The sequence below is a fragment of the Columba livia genome, chromosome 6, assembly GCF_036013475.1.
Source record: "Columba livia isolate bColLiv1 breed racing homer chromosome 6, bColLiv1.pat.W.v2, whole genome shotgun sequence".
Lineage (NCBI taxonomy): Eukaryota > Metazoa > Chordata > Aves > Columbiformes > Columbidae > Columba > Columba livia.
In genome coordinates this window covers 22,639,365-22,656,026 of record NC_088607.1, presented here as the reverse complement: position 1 = coordinate 22,656,026, position 16,662 = coordinate 22,639,365, and the positions used below count along the sequence as shown (strand labels likewise).

At 42.2% G+C, this 16,662-nt stretch overlaps 1 protein-coding gene across 3 annotated transcripts in view; it reads right to left on the bottom strand.

The window, feature by feature from the left end:
- The window catches only part of ZSWIM8 (zinc finger SWIM-type containing 8), a 60,709-nt gene that overhangs the window by 10,025 nt on the left and 34,022 nt on the right, over positions 1 to 16,662 (bottom strand). For all 3 annotated transcript variants that reach the window (XM_065067528.1, XM_065067529.1, XM_021284334.2), the window contains exons 6-18: positions 15,395 to 15,476; positions 13,975 to 14,095; positions 13,427 to 13,628; positions 12,432 to 12,607; positions 9,041 to 10,049; positions 7,729 to 7,860; positions 6,595 to 6,774; positions 5,135 to 5,318; positions 4,473 to 4,571; positions 3,463 to 3,587; positions 1,952 to 2,183; positions 1,121 to 1,273; positions 120 to 342 (exon numbers count right to left, since the gene is read on the bottom strand). In XM_065067528.1, coding sequence (XP_064923600.1) covers positions 120 to 342; positions 1,121 to 1,273; positions 1,952 to 2,183; positions 3,463 to 3,587; positions 4,473 to 4,571; positions 5,135 to 5,318; positions 6,595 to 6,774; positions 7,729 to 7,860; positions 9,041 to 10,049; positions 12,432 to 12,607; positions 13,427 to 13,628; positions 13,975 to 14,095; positions 15,395 to 15,476 — 2,918 coding nt within the window. The remainder of the gene's footprint in view (positions 1 to 119; positions 343 to 1,120; positions 1,274 to 1,951; positions 2,184 to 3,462; positions 3,588 to 4,472; positions 4,572 to 5,134; positions 5,319 to 6,594; positions 6,775 to 7,728; positions 7,861 to 9,040; positions 10,050 to 12,431; positions 12,608 to 13,426; positions 13,629 to 13,974; positions 14,096 to 15,394; positions 15,477 to 16,662) is intronic.

Below are 16,662 nucleotides of genomic sequence, written 5' to 3'. Positions count from 1 at the left end.
GTCTTCAGGATCCAGAGGAAACAAAACAAACAGTCCCAAGGAAGTACTTCCTGATGCACACATGCTAGTTCCCTGACACCAGGCCTAGAGGTTGCCTGTGCATTGGTATCATTCATTACCTGCCAACTTCCACAGTCTTTGCACGGGCTCCCCCACTGGCTCTCCTGCTGCCACTGGAAGAGGAAGATCCCAGTGAATCACTTGAAGAACTGCTGATGCTGTCACTGTCCTGTCCTCTGCCCCACGATGTTGTCGCCCAGCCTCCACGTAGCGGACGCCGACTGAGCGTTGGAGAACTGTCAGAGGTGGTTTCAGGAGCGCTGCTGTCAATGCTAGCCATGCCTACAACACCAGAAACAACACAGTAATGTCACCAGGGCTAGTAAATGTCATGTGGGTGAGTAAACTCCCACCCACATCACCTATAGTCCCTACTAATATCAGTCATGTCAGTGATAGTCAGCATCGCAGCTGCCAGGCATTCAACTTTGCAAATTAAGGGACATTAAATTAGTCCATTTGGCCACAGGTATCACTGTCATTTTGCAGTTCTCATATTAAAAACCAGAAGAGTCCAAGAACAATGTACTTCTCCCTTCACACCATTCTACCCCCTCACTCCATCTGCCAAGCTTTGTGGCAGAGTATAACAATAAGAAGCAAATATACACACAAAGTCAAGTTCCACAGATTGTATGAGAATAAAGAAAACCCTTCTGGTATACACTGCACAATTTACACAAAGTTTCTTCACATCCTCAGCCTCTAACTTACGCCCTTTCCAAGAGAAATGTAGAAAGGCAGCAGCTCCTCTTTATTTGTTTCTGGACCCAGGAGCACAGTGCTCTACTCCAAGAGTCCAGCAATCATTCAGCTCCAGATACCTAATCCATCACACAGAACATATCTGCTGTGAGAAATGTGTGATAACTTACCATACAGAAGGGGGCAGGAAATCTATGGGGCAAAACCTATTTCTCCATGCCAGACACCTCAGAGACCATCAACTGCTTCTGTAGTACAGGAAGGGCTGACAATGGGAATGAAAGAGCAAGGGAATTGCCCAAACTCCAGTGGGCTGCCTAGCACAGCACTGGACACTGGATGAATGAGTTCCTACCTGTGTGTTTCTTCTTCTGCCTGACAGGTGAACCCCAGCATCTCCCGTTGTATCCACCTCTGCTTCCAAGGGCCAGGCGACTGGGGACTTTTCCCTCTTGCTTCAAGACAGTGGACTCTGCAGCTGGCTCACAGGGGGACCTCTGAGAGCTCTCTGCATAAACAGGACAGTGACATGGTAAACATCATGACTTGTTTCTGTAGCTCTAAAAGCAGATGTGCCCATTTAAAAGATTTAAACATCAAAAGATGGAGGATTTTTATAAAATGAGTGGTATTTACGAGCAGGATTATCTCAGTTTTCTTTCAGGACCAAGCATATTACCCAACACCAGGCCAAGAACATTTCATCTTAAATCAAGATTTGGAAAATTCGCTGCAACTACAGAAAAATTTTAGAATAAAAATGCCCCAGGTACCCTACCCTTATTGCAGACATCCTCAGCTAGTATTGATCTCTTTGGGAAGAGTTAAGAGAACATCTGCTTTCCACCAAATGCTGCTGTGATTGCCACCGAAGTGGAGGCACAGCTTCAAGAAAACCACGTTTATCTCCAATGCCCTTCAGCAATCGCAGTTATTTGTCTTGCATGAAGGTACCTGACTCGTATAACTTTTTGAAATACTGCCCCCCTGTGATACCTACTTAAAAGATGGAGTCATGGTAGTTTTATGTTAAATGGAAATACAACTGGCTAAGATAGGAAAACCTGAAAATTAGCTTGTATTTCTATGCAGCAACATGTACTAAAATGGAGACAAAAATGTACAGTTACAGTTTTGCACTGATGAAAGAAGGGTTTCAGCATAGTCCTTACAAAGCACCACTTACCCTGTGCACTCTTCTCCACAAAGTTCTCAGGACTGCTCTGGACTGCAGTGCTTACAGCAGCTTGCTGAGCGACAGAAGTCCCCGGAAGTTGCTGGATCGCTGCAGTGGACTGGGCAGCGTGTTTGGAAGGAGATTTTTGATTTGCTACTGTAGGCTTGCTGGATGAGTAGAAAGAACTCAGGGTCTGTGGTTTGTGAGTTTGACTCTCTCTGTCTAGGAGTTTGTCTAAAATCTTTAACAGCAACAGGAAAAGAAATAAAAAGGAAGAAGAAGGAAAAAAAAAGATGCATTACACTAGGACATAGAGGGAAAGTACCAAACCAGCTTCCTGGCAGACAATAAATTCCATTTGGTTGGAGAAAAAAGAAAATGTTTATTCTCTAGAAAGCAGGCATCATCTTTCTGCACTGAAGACCAGCAATGCACAGCTGAGAGATGTGTGGCCTGCAGTACAGAAGAAGCAAGGATTCATTTGTACTCAGTAATATCCCCATTTTCACTTCCAAAAGCCACGGGCTTTACTTGGAAAATACCCAAAACTCACAATACAGAAGTAATTCTGGTACATAAAGGACAGAACAGAGGACTCTATATTTAGTTCTGCCAATCCTTAGTGTTCTTGTTTAAATCACCAGCAAATCTTTGCACACCATTCAAAAAATCCTAGCATACCATTACCTTTTGAGACTTTCAAACACTAGAGAAACTGCTTTCTACCAGCCTACTTTCTTATCCTTTTTTATTACCCAATTAGGGAACAATGCATGACCACATTTCATGGGTTTGTCCATTTCTGCTGCTCATTTTCCACATAAAATGAAGAAAAGTGTGACAGAGCACTTATTTGCAGATGACTGATATCAAGAGTGTCCCTGTTATTCCCTATAGAAGAATATAGCAAAAGTGCTTCTACTTTAGGAGACAGAAAGACACTAGTAATATTCTTGCTGGGTAGAAGTGCTTCTGAAAATAAAATATTAATAAAACCCTTCCCAAAGCTTCAGTTTATTGTTTGTTTTTTTTTCCCCTTTGGGGTGGGGAGCAGAGCTTTAGTATCTGTCTTGCATAGAAAATTAAGGCACAAGTGGACTAAACTAGTGTAACAAAGAGGTGAAAGATTAAGAAACAAAAGCTTTGCTAGATATACTGTTATGCAAGCCAACATCCCTGCAGCAGAACAGAACAATGCCCAGACCACATACACAATGCACACTGAAAACCCCTGGGACAAAGGACCTGTTTTAGCAGGTAAGCAAAAGCATTAAAATCAGTGAGAATGCATTTCCCAACTGGACTTTAAGAAACCCCACAGAAAGAGTGCCTCTGCCAGGGCCAGGCACACTGTGCAATCAGATCTCGCAACAGTGAAGAGTATAAACACTGCAACATAACCTGTAAATCACCAGTACGTGACAAAGCAACTTATGCTCACTGGCAAAACTATCAAATCCATCAAAAACCAAACATGATTTACTCTGCATCTCCCCCTCCCTTTTTAAAAGGAAACTCACCTTCTTCAGCTTAGACTGATCATCCTTGTAAGTAATCATCAGGGCTAGAGCCAGATCCCCCTTCTCCCTTCGGGTGCCTTCACACAACAGAGGATGTTCTGCTTCACTGACAGTTGTTTTCATGCCTGCAGGCCAGACAAGAGAGGAGGAAGAGAGAAGTGAGCCCATGGGACTACACCACATCTTGAGCACTATCTATACCTCAAACTATTTTATTCACTTCCCTGTCACAGACAAGATTGTTTTCCCCCTATTTTTCTGTTAACTTCAGAAATACATCATGAATAAAAAGGAGCTGCTGCCTGTCCCCAGACTACTAAGCTTGCTACAACTGTCAGAATAACCAGAGGGGAAAAAAGTCCAGGCAAGCCCACAACTCCATCTTGACAGAAACTGCAGATGCTCCAAGCCAGAATTCCCACACCATAAAGAACTCATCTTTCTCCTTTCAGAGATGAGGAAACAGAGGACATGCCTGGTTTAATCTATTCTATTCCTTTTTGCATGATACTTTAAAACAGGCATACAGTATTGTCAACATAATATATACAACCACTGCTTTGTTGCTGAAGATGATTAATGAGGCAAGAATCCAATAATATGCTAAGATGCTGAATTACATGATAATGCTTGAGAGTACTTCTGTTAAGTCTTTCATTATCGGTGTCTAATGTCTTCTGAAATGATTGCGTTTTGTTCTCTGAAACTGTCCATCTCCATTAAAACACAAGCAATACATCTTCCATGGTAAAAGAGCATGAAGAAAGCTAAAAATCATGTTAGTAATTTAACATTTGGTTCCTGTCCCATATTCCCCTTCCATTTTTCACGGCTTTGCAAAGGCACCTCAGCCCTGGCATGCAGAATCCTTCTGTGTCTGGTTCTGACAAACTGTGCAAACACTTTCATTTCTGCACCAAACTGGAATTAACTACTACCTCTCACCATCCAAAATAAGGCAGGATGCAGAATATGGATGAAGAAATACTTTTCTTGTCAAAGATTCTTACCAAGAGCAGCAACAGCTGCCTCAAAACCAAGCTCTTCATCTCCAGGCATTTCATTATTCCAATTACGGCTTGGGGGTCTAGAGCCTGTAGGGGAAACCACTGAAAGAAGACAAGAGAATTAGTGATCAGCTTTCAAAACCAGGACTTAAAGGCAAAAGCAATTTGTGAGAGCTTTCTGAATTTGCAGAGTTTCCTGTGGTCCTATCCTAGCCTTGTACCAGTTTCAAGGCCACAGCACTGTCTTGGGTTTTTTCCCCTTTCTCTCTAAACTCAGAAGACTTCAAACGAGAAAGGTATATTGCCAAGTCAGTCTTCTAATCCCAGGTTATGTTCTTTTTTAAATACTATATTTATTATTAGCTTTGTCTGGATATATCCAGCATAAGAGTAGAAAAGTCAGTATTTTATAACTATTTTACAAACACACACAGAGTACTGAAATGTGGTAAGTTCCCAGTTGTTTTCAAACATAAACAGAAGAGACAATTCCATTGGGGCACAAAGCACCTCTAAAGCAGCACAGAGGGAAGAGCAAAAAAGAGTGTGTGAACAATCAAGATTAGGTTGTTCTTATACAGAAGACAGTTTGTCTTTGAAAAACCCCTCAAGACCTGGCATCTCAGAACATGCCCTTCACACACTCGAGCCAATGCAGACAGTACCTGGAGTGCACAGGACATCAAATATAAAGCTAGCCAACATCAGAGGCAGGACTGGACGGTAATCACATAACGTCCCTTCTCGCAGTTCTTCGGCTCTTCCTCGAATAGTGTTCATCTCATTAGTGCCCAAGGGAATCTTCTTCAAGAGGGCTACAATCTCAGACTCCTGATATGCCAGCTTCACCTGGTAGCATCCACAAGGAAACAGAAGCAGCTCTCAGCACAGGCCTAAGGGCAATGGACCATTTTTCTCTACACATATGTTAAAATACAGCAATAGTTTTTATTGGATCATTAAATTATAGTAACCCTTAGCATGCTAGACACCTTTACCATTCTTTCCACACTGATCACAGATTTTCAAATCTAATGCAAGTCTTGCCTCACACTTATACACAATTCTTTTTAACTCTATCACTCCTGAGCTGCACACAGGAAAAAAATGCATCAGCTTTAATAAGAACATCAAGATAAGCATTTGACTGCATAAGTCAGTGGAAAAGGTGATTGCTCTTAATTGTAGGGAAATAAAAGATGCTATGTTAAGTAATATTTGAGACAACAGGGACTGACTAGCAGAAGAATGGGCACAGGGTGGCAGCATGCATGTCACCAAGATGAAGACCATTACATTTCACTACTCTAGCCATTCCTGCATCCTCTCCATTCTAAACATGTGAAAGCGGTTGTTTTCTCCTAGGCAGCTGGTGACTGCCGATCTCACAATCTTCTAATCAGACCGTAAGAAGCACAGATAATCATTGCAACAAGTGTAGCTGGTGTATACCTAGCAACAACACACACCTCCAGGGACTGCACAACCCTGCAGGGAAAAGCAACGTGGCTGCAAATCACACAGACAAGGTCTTAACTGGACACTCTTCTAAACAGGAAGCCAAACAGTAATCCAGCAGTATCCAAATAATATGCCTGCACAGTGCACATGTCCACTTGCCAAAGAATGAGGTATCAGCAAGAGCAACAATTTCCAAACATCTAACAATTGCACGAATTCACCCTAAGGAATAAGTTTCATATTATTTCACCAGTGGAAATACGGACAATTCAATTTACAAATGGCTTTATTTTCCCCAGATCAGCCAAGCAAACTGGAAATATATTTAAGACAAGATGTAAGCTGTTCTAAGAGAAATAATATATTTATAAAAGATTTTGTAATAATTGAAATATTTTCAAGCCTTCATGTGAAATCAAACATCTGTTGGCACAAAAGGTCTGAGCTTCCTATCAAAGAAAGTAGCACCACATGAAATGATATTTCTAATAATTTTGCTGGCAGGTCAGTGTGTGCTAATGTGATGTGCACACAGACCATTTAATCCCACTGCTATGAATTCTAAGGAAACACATAAAAGCCTAACCAAACTTCAGGAGTTGAAATGGGAATCACAGGAGCAAAAGCATTGAGGTATCACAATGTTGTTTAAGATGTTTCTTACCTCCAGAGCCTTTGTAGAGGCCGGTGGCCTCTGCAGCTCCAGAGCAAACATTCCTATTCGGAAGGCCAGGTTGTGGTACTCCAGCCGCTCACTCAGCACAGTCAGCAGGAAAGCAGCTTTAGACAAGGTGTTGGTTGCCATCCACGTCTGTTTGCTGGTTGATACCTTGTTCTTTTTGCCCTGTTTGAAGAGGAATTTGTCACAAGACACTAAACATCCTAAATGACTCTATGCTTGTCCTCTTACCCTTTACAATAATCATTAGACAGGAGAAAGAATAAAACACTTTAAATTTTATTCCCTTTGCTAAGGAATCACAAATCCCAGTGGTTACTGATGAACATCATTCCTTCCCCTGTCTCAACCTGGCACAACACAGTGGAAGAGGTGGGCTGTTGCTAAGTCCTATGTCCACTATTGTACTGATGCTGTGCGTCAGATGTTGCATGCCTGTCCCTTCCAAGGGAACCCTTTCACACAACAAACACTGCTTAGTGCGACTACAAGTGTTTTTCCAGAAGTTCAGGCTTATTTCTTTCCAACCCTCTATCCCGAAACAGCAGAACTTCTAACATTTCCAGTGAGTGGTGTACATTATGAAATCTGAGACTAAGGTTTTGGAGAAGATCACAAGAAACAGGCAGGTCAGCTGCACAGAGCTGCACAAAAATCAAGACTTCTTGTGGCTGCTGTATAATCCCATAACACCCAGTAGAAGGCATATCTTAAACAAAACATCCTTTGAAGCTGATGTTAAATAAAATAGAGTGTTTTGTTACAGCAAATTTAAAAGAGATTCCTAAATAAGCTGCAGCTTTTAACAGGAAAAACAAAACAAAACAAAACAAGCTTCTCTCTGTAGCACAAGGAAAAGTGAAGAGACTTTTAACTAAACTCAAGTTTCTGAAGACTCCAAGTCCTGCTTAATGGCCTCTTATTTTTTTTCTCCCTTTTATTCATGCACAGCAACCAGGCACAGTAATGACATCCAGAGAAATTCAACTCAGAGGAAGCATCACTGTGCGGCCCTAAATCACAGCTAATGAGAAGTGCCTGGGAATGCTGTTGTATCCATCCCTTATATTTCTTCTAACTTACCCTCTAACCCCAAAACTATACCAGCTCTCTCTCTACCTTAGTTGGTGGCTGCTCCACTTTTAGATCTGGTGGGTTGGCCAGTAGGTCCCTGGCAAGCTCCACAGTTAAGCGGCATGCTTCATTACCATATCCATGTGCGTACAAGGCCTCTGCACAGGCAAAGAGGATCTGCAACAAAGAACAGATGGTCATATTCAAACCACACTCCTCCAGGCTGGAGCTAGCCTACTCAAACCACTTGTCTCAAAGACTCTGCAAACACAACTCACAATTAACTCCACCACCATCCCTTCAAGTTCTCCCCTAAAAAGCCTTTTCTTCATGATTTAGTCCAATCCTCCCTCCAAGTGCTACAAGAGATTAGCGAATTAACTCAAAGAGTCCCTAAAACCCAAACCAACTGACTATAACTACTTCCATGCATCTCCAGCTGCTTGCTCATATAGGTGCAAGCTCTAAATTCATTTTATTACAGGAATGTGACACAATCTATTTATGCTGCCTCTGGCTTTCCAGATTCATAGTGAGTTGCAGAAGTGAAAACCATCCTGCTGCCTTTAGACATTGTGGACCAAGAAAAGTAGCCAGTGTTCTATTTCTGCACTGACTCATGGGTAGTGGCAAAGTCCCCGTTGGGGGCTGTTACAGCAACGGAACCGGAGCAACTGGCAGCGCAGAGGCAAACCCATCCGGGCTGCAGCATTGCGGCAAGATATTGCTGCCCAGCTCGGGAAGCTGGTTGTAAAAGTACATCACATAGATGCCCACACACCCATGAGTCGGGCCACTGAAGAACACCAAACCAATCAGCATGTGGATCAGGCTGCTAAGACTGGAGGGGCTCAGGTGGAACTGGACTGGCAAGATAAGGGTGAGTTAGTTATGGCCCAGTGGGCCCATGATACCTCAGGCCATCGAGGAAGAGACACAACACGCAGATGGGCTGGTGGCTGAGGGGTGGACTTGACCAATGGACACTACTGCACACGTTGCCCATGATTGTGAAACATGTGCTGCTATCAAGCAAGCCAAGTGGTTAAAGCATCTCTGGTATGGAGGACAATGGCTGAAATATAAATATGGGGAAGCTCAGCAAATTGCTCTTATCATGCTCCCAAAAACCCACCAAGACAAGAGCCATGTGCTTAGAATGGTGCAAGTACCCATGAGTTTGGGGTTGTTTATTTTGTTGTTTTTTTTTCTTCACTCTCCTCCCCATCCCACTGAGAGTTGGGGGTGAGCAAGCAGCTGCATGGTGTTTAGTTGTCGGCTGGGGTTAAACCATAACGCTGTGATGTGTGCAATACATAAAACTGTAAAACAGTGTTCTGAACTAGATTCAGCTCACCTCCATCCGGTTCTCCTGCTCCAGAGGCTTTATACCAGCAAATATATCTTGTTCCTCTTCATTTCCTCCTTCAGCTTTGTCATCATCTTCCTTGGCTACCTCTTGTGGATTTAGATAGTATACCTGGTAATCATCTTCCTCTTCTCCATCATCTCCTCCCCCCACTGCACCATTCTCTCCCACTTCTTCTGCCTTCAGGCCCACACCACTGCTGTTCTCATCTGCAGAAGGCAGGTCATCATCACCACTACCCATTTCACCCACAGGATCCTTGGGCGATTTCTTGGCCATGGAACTGCTCCTGACACTGGGTTCAGGTCCCTCAGAGAAGTACACCCCACCATCCTCCTCAAAGGTGTCCCTGTAGCTCCTGCTCAGTGGGCTTTCCGTAAAACTAAATGTATTGCTGGCTTCTGCCCCCAGAGCCAAGCTGCTGTCATCCAGACTCATCTCTGCCAAGTCCGGTTCCAGAGAGCTGTCTTCACTGCTCATGCGGCGTTTCCCACTGTGCTTACTGGTCAAGCCTTTGCTCACTGGTAACTTTGCTTTGCCCACTGCAGTCTTATACACAGCTTTATCACCTTCTGCTGAAAGTCGTCTCAGAACCCTTTGTGGCGTTTCAGAGACAACTTTCCGCTTTCCAGTAAGTTCCTTCGGACGAACTGCAGGCTCCTGGGGGGAGGGACGCAGCCTGTCCCCAGGCTGCAGACATGGTCCCCCAGGCTCCTGTCCAGGAGTTCTACCAGCCTCAGAGGCAGTTTCTGCACACTGCAACCGGCAGCTCCTTTGCTGGATGGCCTTTACCCAACAGAAAGAGTTCTTCTTGTCAGTGCTGCTATATGTGATCCCAGGAATGGGATAAGCTTCCTCCCAGTTGAAGTAACAGGCTTCCACAGCTGGCTTGAAACCCTGGAAGAGCTTCTCCAGTGATTTCTTGTGCTGACCCCTCTTAACATTATCTATGACTTTCAGCTGCCACTGTCTGAGCTGTGAGCAAAGGTCCCTGCGCCTAGGAAAAGAAGTAAGAGGACAGGTTAGAAAGCAGACACAAAATGCACCTGTGACAAACTACCTCTTAACCCACAGAACGCCTCCTCCTTTTTGTCAGAAAAATCTGTTAAATTAAGTGTACACAGCAGTAGTAAGAAGACAGGCTGAAAAAAGGAAACAGGTATGTATAATAACAACCAAGTCCTAGACAAGCCTATGATACAGAAAGAAAATGTGAACAGTAACAACATGAAAGCACAATACAAACAGGGAGGTTTAAAAATGAAATACTGTCTGTCCTGTTTGCTTAACTGCCCCCAGTAAGGTATTAGTGATGTGAGCCTCAGCAATCTAAGACCAGCGAGTGCCATGGGAAACTGCTCTTGGAACCTTTCATAAACAGCCCTGTGAACAACTCTGGTCAAGATGTTCACAAGTACAATCTAAACAGCCTACCCAGGGAAGCACAATACCAGACATGAACACCTAATCTACCTTCCAGGCATGCACCTTTTTACCCTGATATGCCTATCTAGAGCCCAACAATTCAATTTAGGCATGAGCAAGCTGTCCTTGGGAGACTAAACTGTTGGAAGCCATAGACACAGAATAAGCAAGACAAAAATAACTGATGTTCATATAACTTTGAGAAAGAAATAAGCTGGTTGGTTTATAGACATTTAAATTACACAGCAGTTAGTCCCATACCCCTTGTTACCATGGGAAGAACAAAGCCTTTCTGCATTTCGCAGCTCCAAATCTCACAGAGGACCTAAGCATATGAGGTAGGTAATCTAAATGGATTAAACATTTGGGTGATCTAATTCAAGAAGAGAAAAAGACATTTCTAGAAATTGCACCAAGTGTCTCAATTTACTGTCATCTTGTTTCTGCCACAGATTCCAGAGACCTGAGGTACAAGCCCAACACTTCAGTCCTCTCACATTTCCTATCAAAAGCAAAAGAACAAGAAAATAAAATCAAACCAGTTTAGGTGCAAAGGGTATCAGGACAAAAGGGGCTAAACAAAATGGACCACTTCTATTTGTCCACTAAAGAAATTAATTAACAAGAGAGCAAACTGGTGGAGCTTAATCAAGGTGAGGAAAAAGAATGGGAAACTACTTAGGAACGGTAACATAAGGATGAGAGCCTGCCATGAATAAGGAATGAGGTAGCAAGTTATCTTATGATTCACTGCAAAGAATAGCAAGGACCGGTAGAAAAGGGCTCTTCTTGGTGACTATTCAAACGCCAAGAGAATAGGCAATCAAGCAGGAGCATTTCAATTATGCATGAGCTTGAGTAGGAGATCTGAGCAAATTTGAACTGTGCCAAATGACTCAAATGTGAACACACATAGCCCAACTTCATACTTTATCAAAACCAAAACCTTTTATGGGTTTTCCACATGATCCGATTGATGTGTTTATTTTAAGCCTCATTCCCAGTTTCCTACAGTTTTTTATTTGTCTTGTCTCCTATACTTAGCTACTTCATGCTGTAAACTGTACAAGACAGATGCTGCATCCATTTTAGTGTCCCTGATGTACCTTACATAGATAGGGCATTTTACTAACGTTACACAACAATACACAGAAAGCAAATCCTGTTAACGTGTAATTGTATTGAAATCCACATCCTGTTTTCATTTGTTCTGAAAAAACTTTCCTGAGTACTTACAGCACAAACTAACTGAGTATATTTTACATGCCACAGTTTGTAGACTAGATGTACAAGACAAATTATTACAATTTCAACCACAGCATCTCAACATGAGCTGTCAGTACCTCCACTGCTATTTAACTAGTGCTAAATAAAGATGGCAGTGATTTACCAAGGCACAATATGGTTTAGAAATCTGCAGAAGCCTCATGATTTTTCCTCAGACAATTGAAAACCCTGACTGAAATTCACACACCAATGATACTGTTTACCAATACATTGCAGAGAATAAACTCCCTAAGAGCACAGAAAGTAAGAAATCCTTCATCTTGAAACAGACAGCTGTGAGTGACTGGGCTAACCAGAAATCCATTAAACTGCTGAACAGTTAAATTTAGAAAGCATTAAAATTTATTGGTAGTCAGTGTTATAATTCAAACAAATGTCCTCCTCCGGGACACTGAAACGCAGAATTACACTCATATGTAAAAGAGAACTCCAAGAAAACAAATTATTCACACTCCATGATGTTACTAAAAGTGAGCAGCAAGAACAATTAAAGTTTAAAATAATTATAGTGCTCTTGAACCCTACGCGGCACACGTCTGGAAGGACTACTGGATCAACAGGCAATGAGGTAACAATACAAACACAAGACATCTACAGGAAGAAACTCTCAAGTGTGCTTCAATGTTACAGAAATAAATGAGAGACTGGATTTGATTCTTGTGCTCACCTCTGTGGACTAATTGTCGGGTCCAGGACTGCCAACCTCCAAAGAACCACCATCTCATCACACATACTTGCACAAGCATGGGCAGCTACTTCTGACTGGCCATTGCTGCGTCCCGTGTGCCCGCTAGCGCTGCTGTGTGACGCAGATGTTCGCACGCTGTACCACCAGCCAGTTATCTGCAGAAGAAAATGTTCAGTGGAGGTGCGTTGTGGCCAACAACTCATCCCCTGCTCTCGCTTAACCTCATAACCACAAGGCAATAGGATTTGTAGCTAGTACCATGTTTTCCTTTGGCTCCAAAATAACTATGAGCATGAAAGCAGTATTGGTGTGTGAGAACTAAGGGTCTCTCAAACTTCGGTTAAAAGGCCCATGCACATAGAACAAAACACCGACAGGAGGTTCTTTTACTAGAGGCCTTCATGCTTGGAGGAAAATAGTGAAAAAATGTGACAAACTAAGAACTTATTTTCCCCTGAAAAAAAAGATATATGATAGAGCAATAAGGAAACTTGCATTGCATTTCATGTTACAGAGCAAGGCCAGTGTTCTGAACTATGAAAGGAAACCTTTTTCTTAATGTTTATTAAAAACAAAACAAAATATTACTCAAGGCCATCAAAAGATATCTTCTACAAAAATAACCAAAGAGTGTGAGATCCAGCCACCCAATTATATCTTTAATCTCTGTCAAAATGCTTAACTGGGCAGAAATAAAATCAAATGTGCTAAAAAAAAAAAAAAAAATAAAGAGTTCAGACTCCATATATTCATGTTGAAAGAGTTGAGGTATTTTGGGAATATAGTGTTGCTGGGACATCACTGAATCAGTACAAGAGCAAACAGAATACTAGTGTGGAAAAGCACATGCCCATAATGCATACAGACTGTTACAAAAAATTATTCAGCCTTTGTTTGCACAGGTATGTGGCATCTGTCACTGGCTCAGCCTGGTTCGCAGAACATCCCCGCTCAGAGCAAAGAGATTTGAGTACCTGCTCATAGTTGAGACACTGGTCAGTCAGAATCTCCAGCAAAGGGGCTGCATTGCTATCCCGTCTCTTAAACATCTCCCGCACAATGGAAAGCAGGTTCCAGATGCCCTCAGGCTCTCTTCCTCGCAGGGGACGCAGGAGACAGGCCCACTCAGCAGCAGCTGGTGGCTCGGTGGAAGAGAGATACATTGAATTCACATCACTGGGGATATGAAAACAGAAGAGCAGGGATGAGAAAAAAATGAAATCAAGTACAATCATACAAAATCCTGAGCATATTCTACATCCAGAAGTATATTTGCACCTTAAATAGGACAGACATGCATAAAGTAAAAGAGAGGATGCATATGAGACTGAGTGCACCACACAAGGATGATATTGCGTAAATACAATGTACTTTACTGCAATAACATGGACAAGCTATGCAAAAATACACTCCAGAGCAGTAACCACAAAACTAAGCATCCTTCAGTCCATGGTATCACATAAGGTTACAGGCTATACAGTGAAAAAGCTTACAGGTTATACGAATACCCCATACAGCTTACCTGAAAACAACAGGAGAGGGGCCACAGAATTTATGAAGGGTCTTCTTTATGTTGTCACTCAGAGTAGATTCATCTAAATACCACGTGCTTTGATCTGATGCAGAGGGTCCAGCAGTGGGATCTTGACAAAAAAAACCACACATATAGTCTTCAGGCTTTGAAGAAAGATTTTCCTGTGTGTGCCCAACCATAGAGATTATAGGGAGCACACAGGCAGTGTGTTACCCTGTTTATTTCACCCATTACAGAACTCACTCTTCAGAACTACCTCAAAATGCTATCATAACATTACCTTAACCACTGGCAACACTAAACTGGGAGACACGGCTGGCACACTGAATGGCAGCACTACTACCAGTGGGACCAGGAGTAATTCAAGGACTGTGCTAACAGAAACCCCAAGAAATTCATTGACAAAAAAAAATGTAAACTTCTGTAGCTGGGACAGAAAATCCCATGCATCAGCACAGACTGAAAACCAAATGGCTAAGTAGCTCATAGGGTTTGGTGATTATGGTGGATGCCAAGCTGAACACAAACTGATGGCAAATTGTTACTGAAAACACAAAACAAAACAAACCCCCAACAAACCTGCAAACAGGGCTACATTAAGAAAAGCACAGCAGGCAGATTTAAGAAAATTACTTTACTAGTGCCAGGTAGAGGGAGATAAAGTTACACCTGGAATATTGTATCCAGTTTTGGGTCCCCCAGATCAGGAATGACACTGTGAAATCAAGAGGATATAGTGGGGTGGGTATCAAGATAGCTGGGGGCACAGAGCACATGACCTGTGAGCTGAGATTAAGGAACATGGGCTAATTTAATCTAAAAAGGAGAGGGTGAGGGGTGCTCATTAACAGCCTACAACTACTTGGAATCACAAACACAACACAGACAAACTCTTCTTGGTAGCAGAACTTGATAAAAAAGGCTATTTATATTGGATGTTGGGGAAAAATTCTTGACCAAAAGGGTAACACAGCACTAAACCAGGTATACTCAGTAATGTTTCTGGTAACTGAGACTTGGCTAAGCTAACCCGAGTCACAGCTAACCCACTCTAGTGTTGCAAACCATCCTGTTCCAAGTAGGAGGCTGGACAGGTCTCCTCCAATCAGCATTTCCAGGAGTCTATAATTGACAACAACTTTGAAAGAAAATTTTTTTGTTAGAAACATGCATTGCCTGCTGCTCCCTTCCTCTGCACATAGAGTCATCCAAGTGCCAATTGTCGTGCCATATATGCATATGCACCCAAGTGCCTGTTCTGACCCCTTTTCCTTGATCTCTTAACCCTTTCCTTGACCTGCAATCCCAGCTATGCGGTAACAGACCGGTTCAGAAACTCAAAGCAATGGAAATATATCCACTTCCTACCTGTGACAGACATTACTGAAATAAGATATATCAAGGTTACCTGGGGCTCCACACACTGTGTTGATGGCAGTAGACTGAGAAGATAACAGCTCATCCAGCAAGCGTTGAGCAGTTGGAAGAATCTGAAAACATGAAACAAACTTTCAATATACACAGTAGTTCTTATCCTAATATACCCAGCCATAAAGCTGCCCAGATTTTCATGACTGAAGCACTCTCAATTTCAAAAAGTATCTGAGACACAGTCTTGTTTCCAGAAAGGACGACAGAGGGTGCTAAAGTTTAAACTACAGCAAATCAGCTGTTAAGGCTTTCCACTCTCCTTCTTCAAAGCAAACCTGTATCCAAGGCTTACTTACTACATTCACACCCTAAGAAGTAAAGAAAAGCCTCCTAGGTTATTAGTTCCCTTCTCATTTCTTGAGGATGAGGAGCCCACAGAGAGTTATACTGCAGCTAACTTTGAGAGATACGGAAGTGACTGCAGTCAAGGTCACCATTTTCCTGCACTTCAAATATTCTTGATGTCTTCTTCCTAAATTATTCCTCTAAACCTCAAGCTAACGGGAACAGAGAAGCAAACTATGAATTATATCTATACATAACTTTTTGGGCAGACTCTAGTTTATTTACTATCCTGATAGCAAAGACACCATATATATATATATATATATATATATATATATATATATATATAAACTCAGACTCAATAGTAAACTGATGCCATTCCAGCACTACACTAATGCAGTCATAGCTTCTGGACAGTTCGGAGCATAAGCAGAAAAGGCTCACACCTGACTGCAAAATCCCAAGTAGATATACCCTTAATGTCCTTTTTTGAAAGAAAAATGCATAGTAGAAAGTGTTTTTTCCCAAACTAAGTCTGGGGTGAAACTGTAGATCCATTTATCCTTTAGCACACATGCTTACAACGGGTTAGGCAGATGGTTAGGATTTAAATTACTTTCAACAGAAGATCTGATATTCCCCCACCTCTCTCCGCACAACAGCTGAGGTCACACTTACTGTCAAGCAATGCACATTCCATAAACCTATATTTGCAAATAATATGGACCCATCTCAAACAGATGGAAGAAAAACAATGCTTCAGAAGGATATTTTGAATTTAAGTCACCTGAAGAAACAAGCTCAGCACTAAGCTACTCTTGTACCTTTTTCCACTACTACATATTTTAAATCACCACAAAGCAGAAAAGAAACAGGTCTAGGCAATGTCACAGCTTAAGGATGAAGTACCAGGGACCTGCAGCAACTCTCCTTCAGACATTTTTGCCAAGATATTCATAT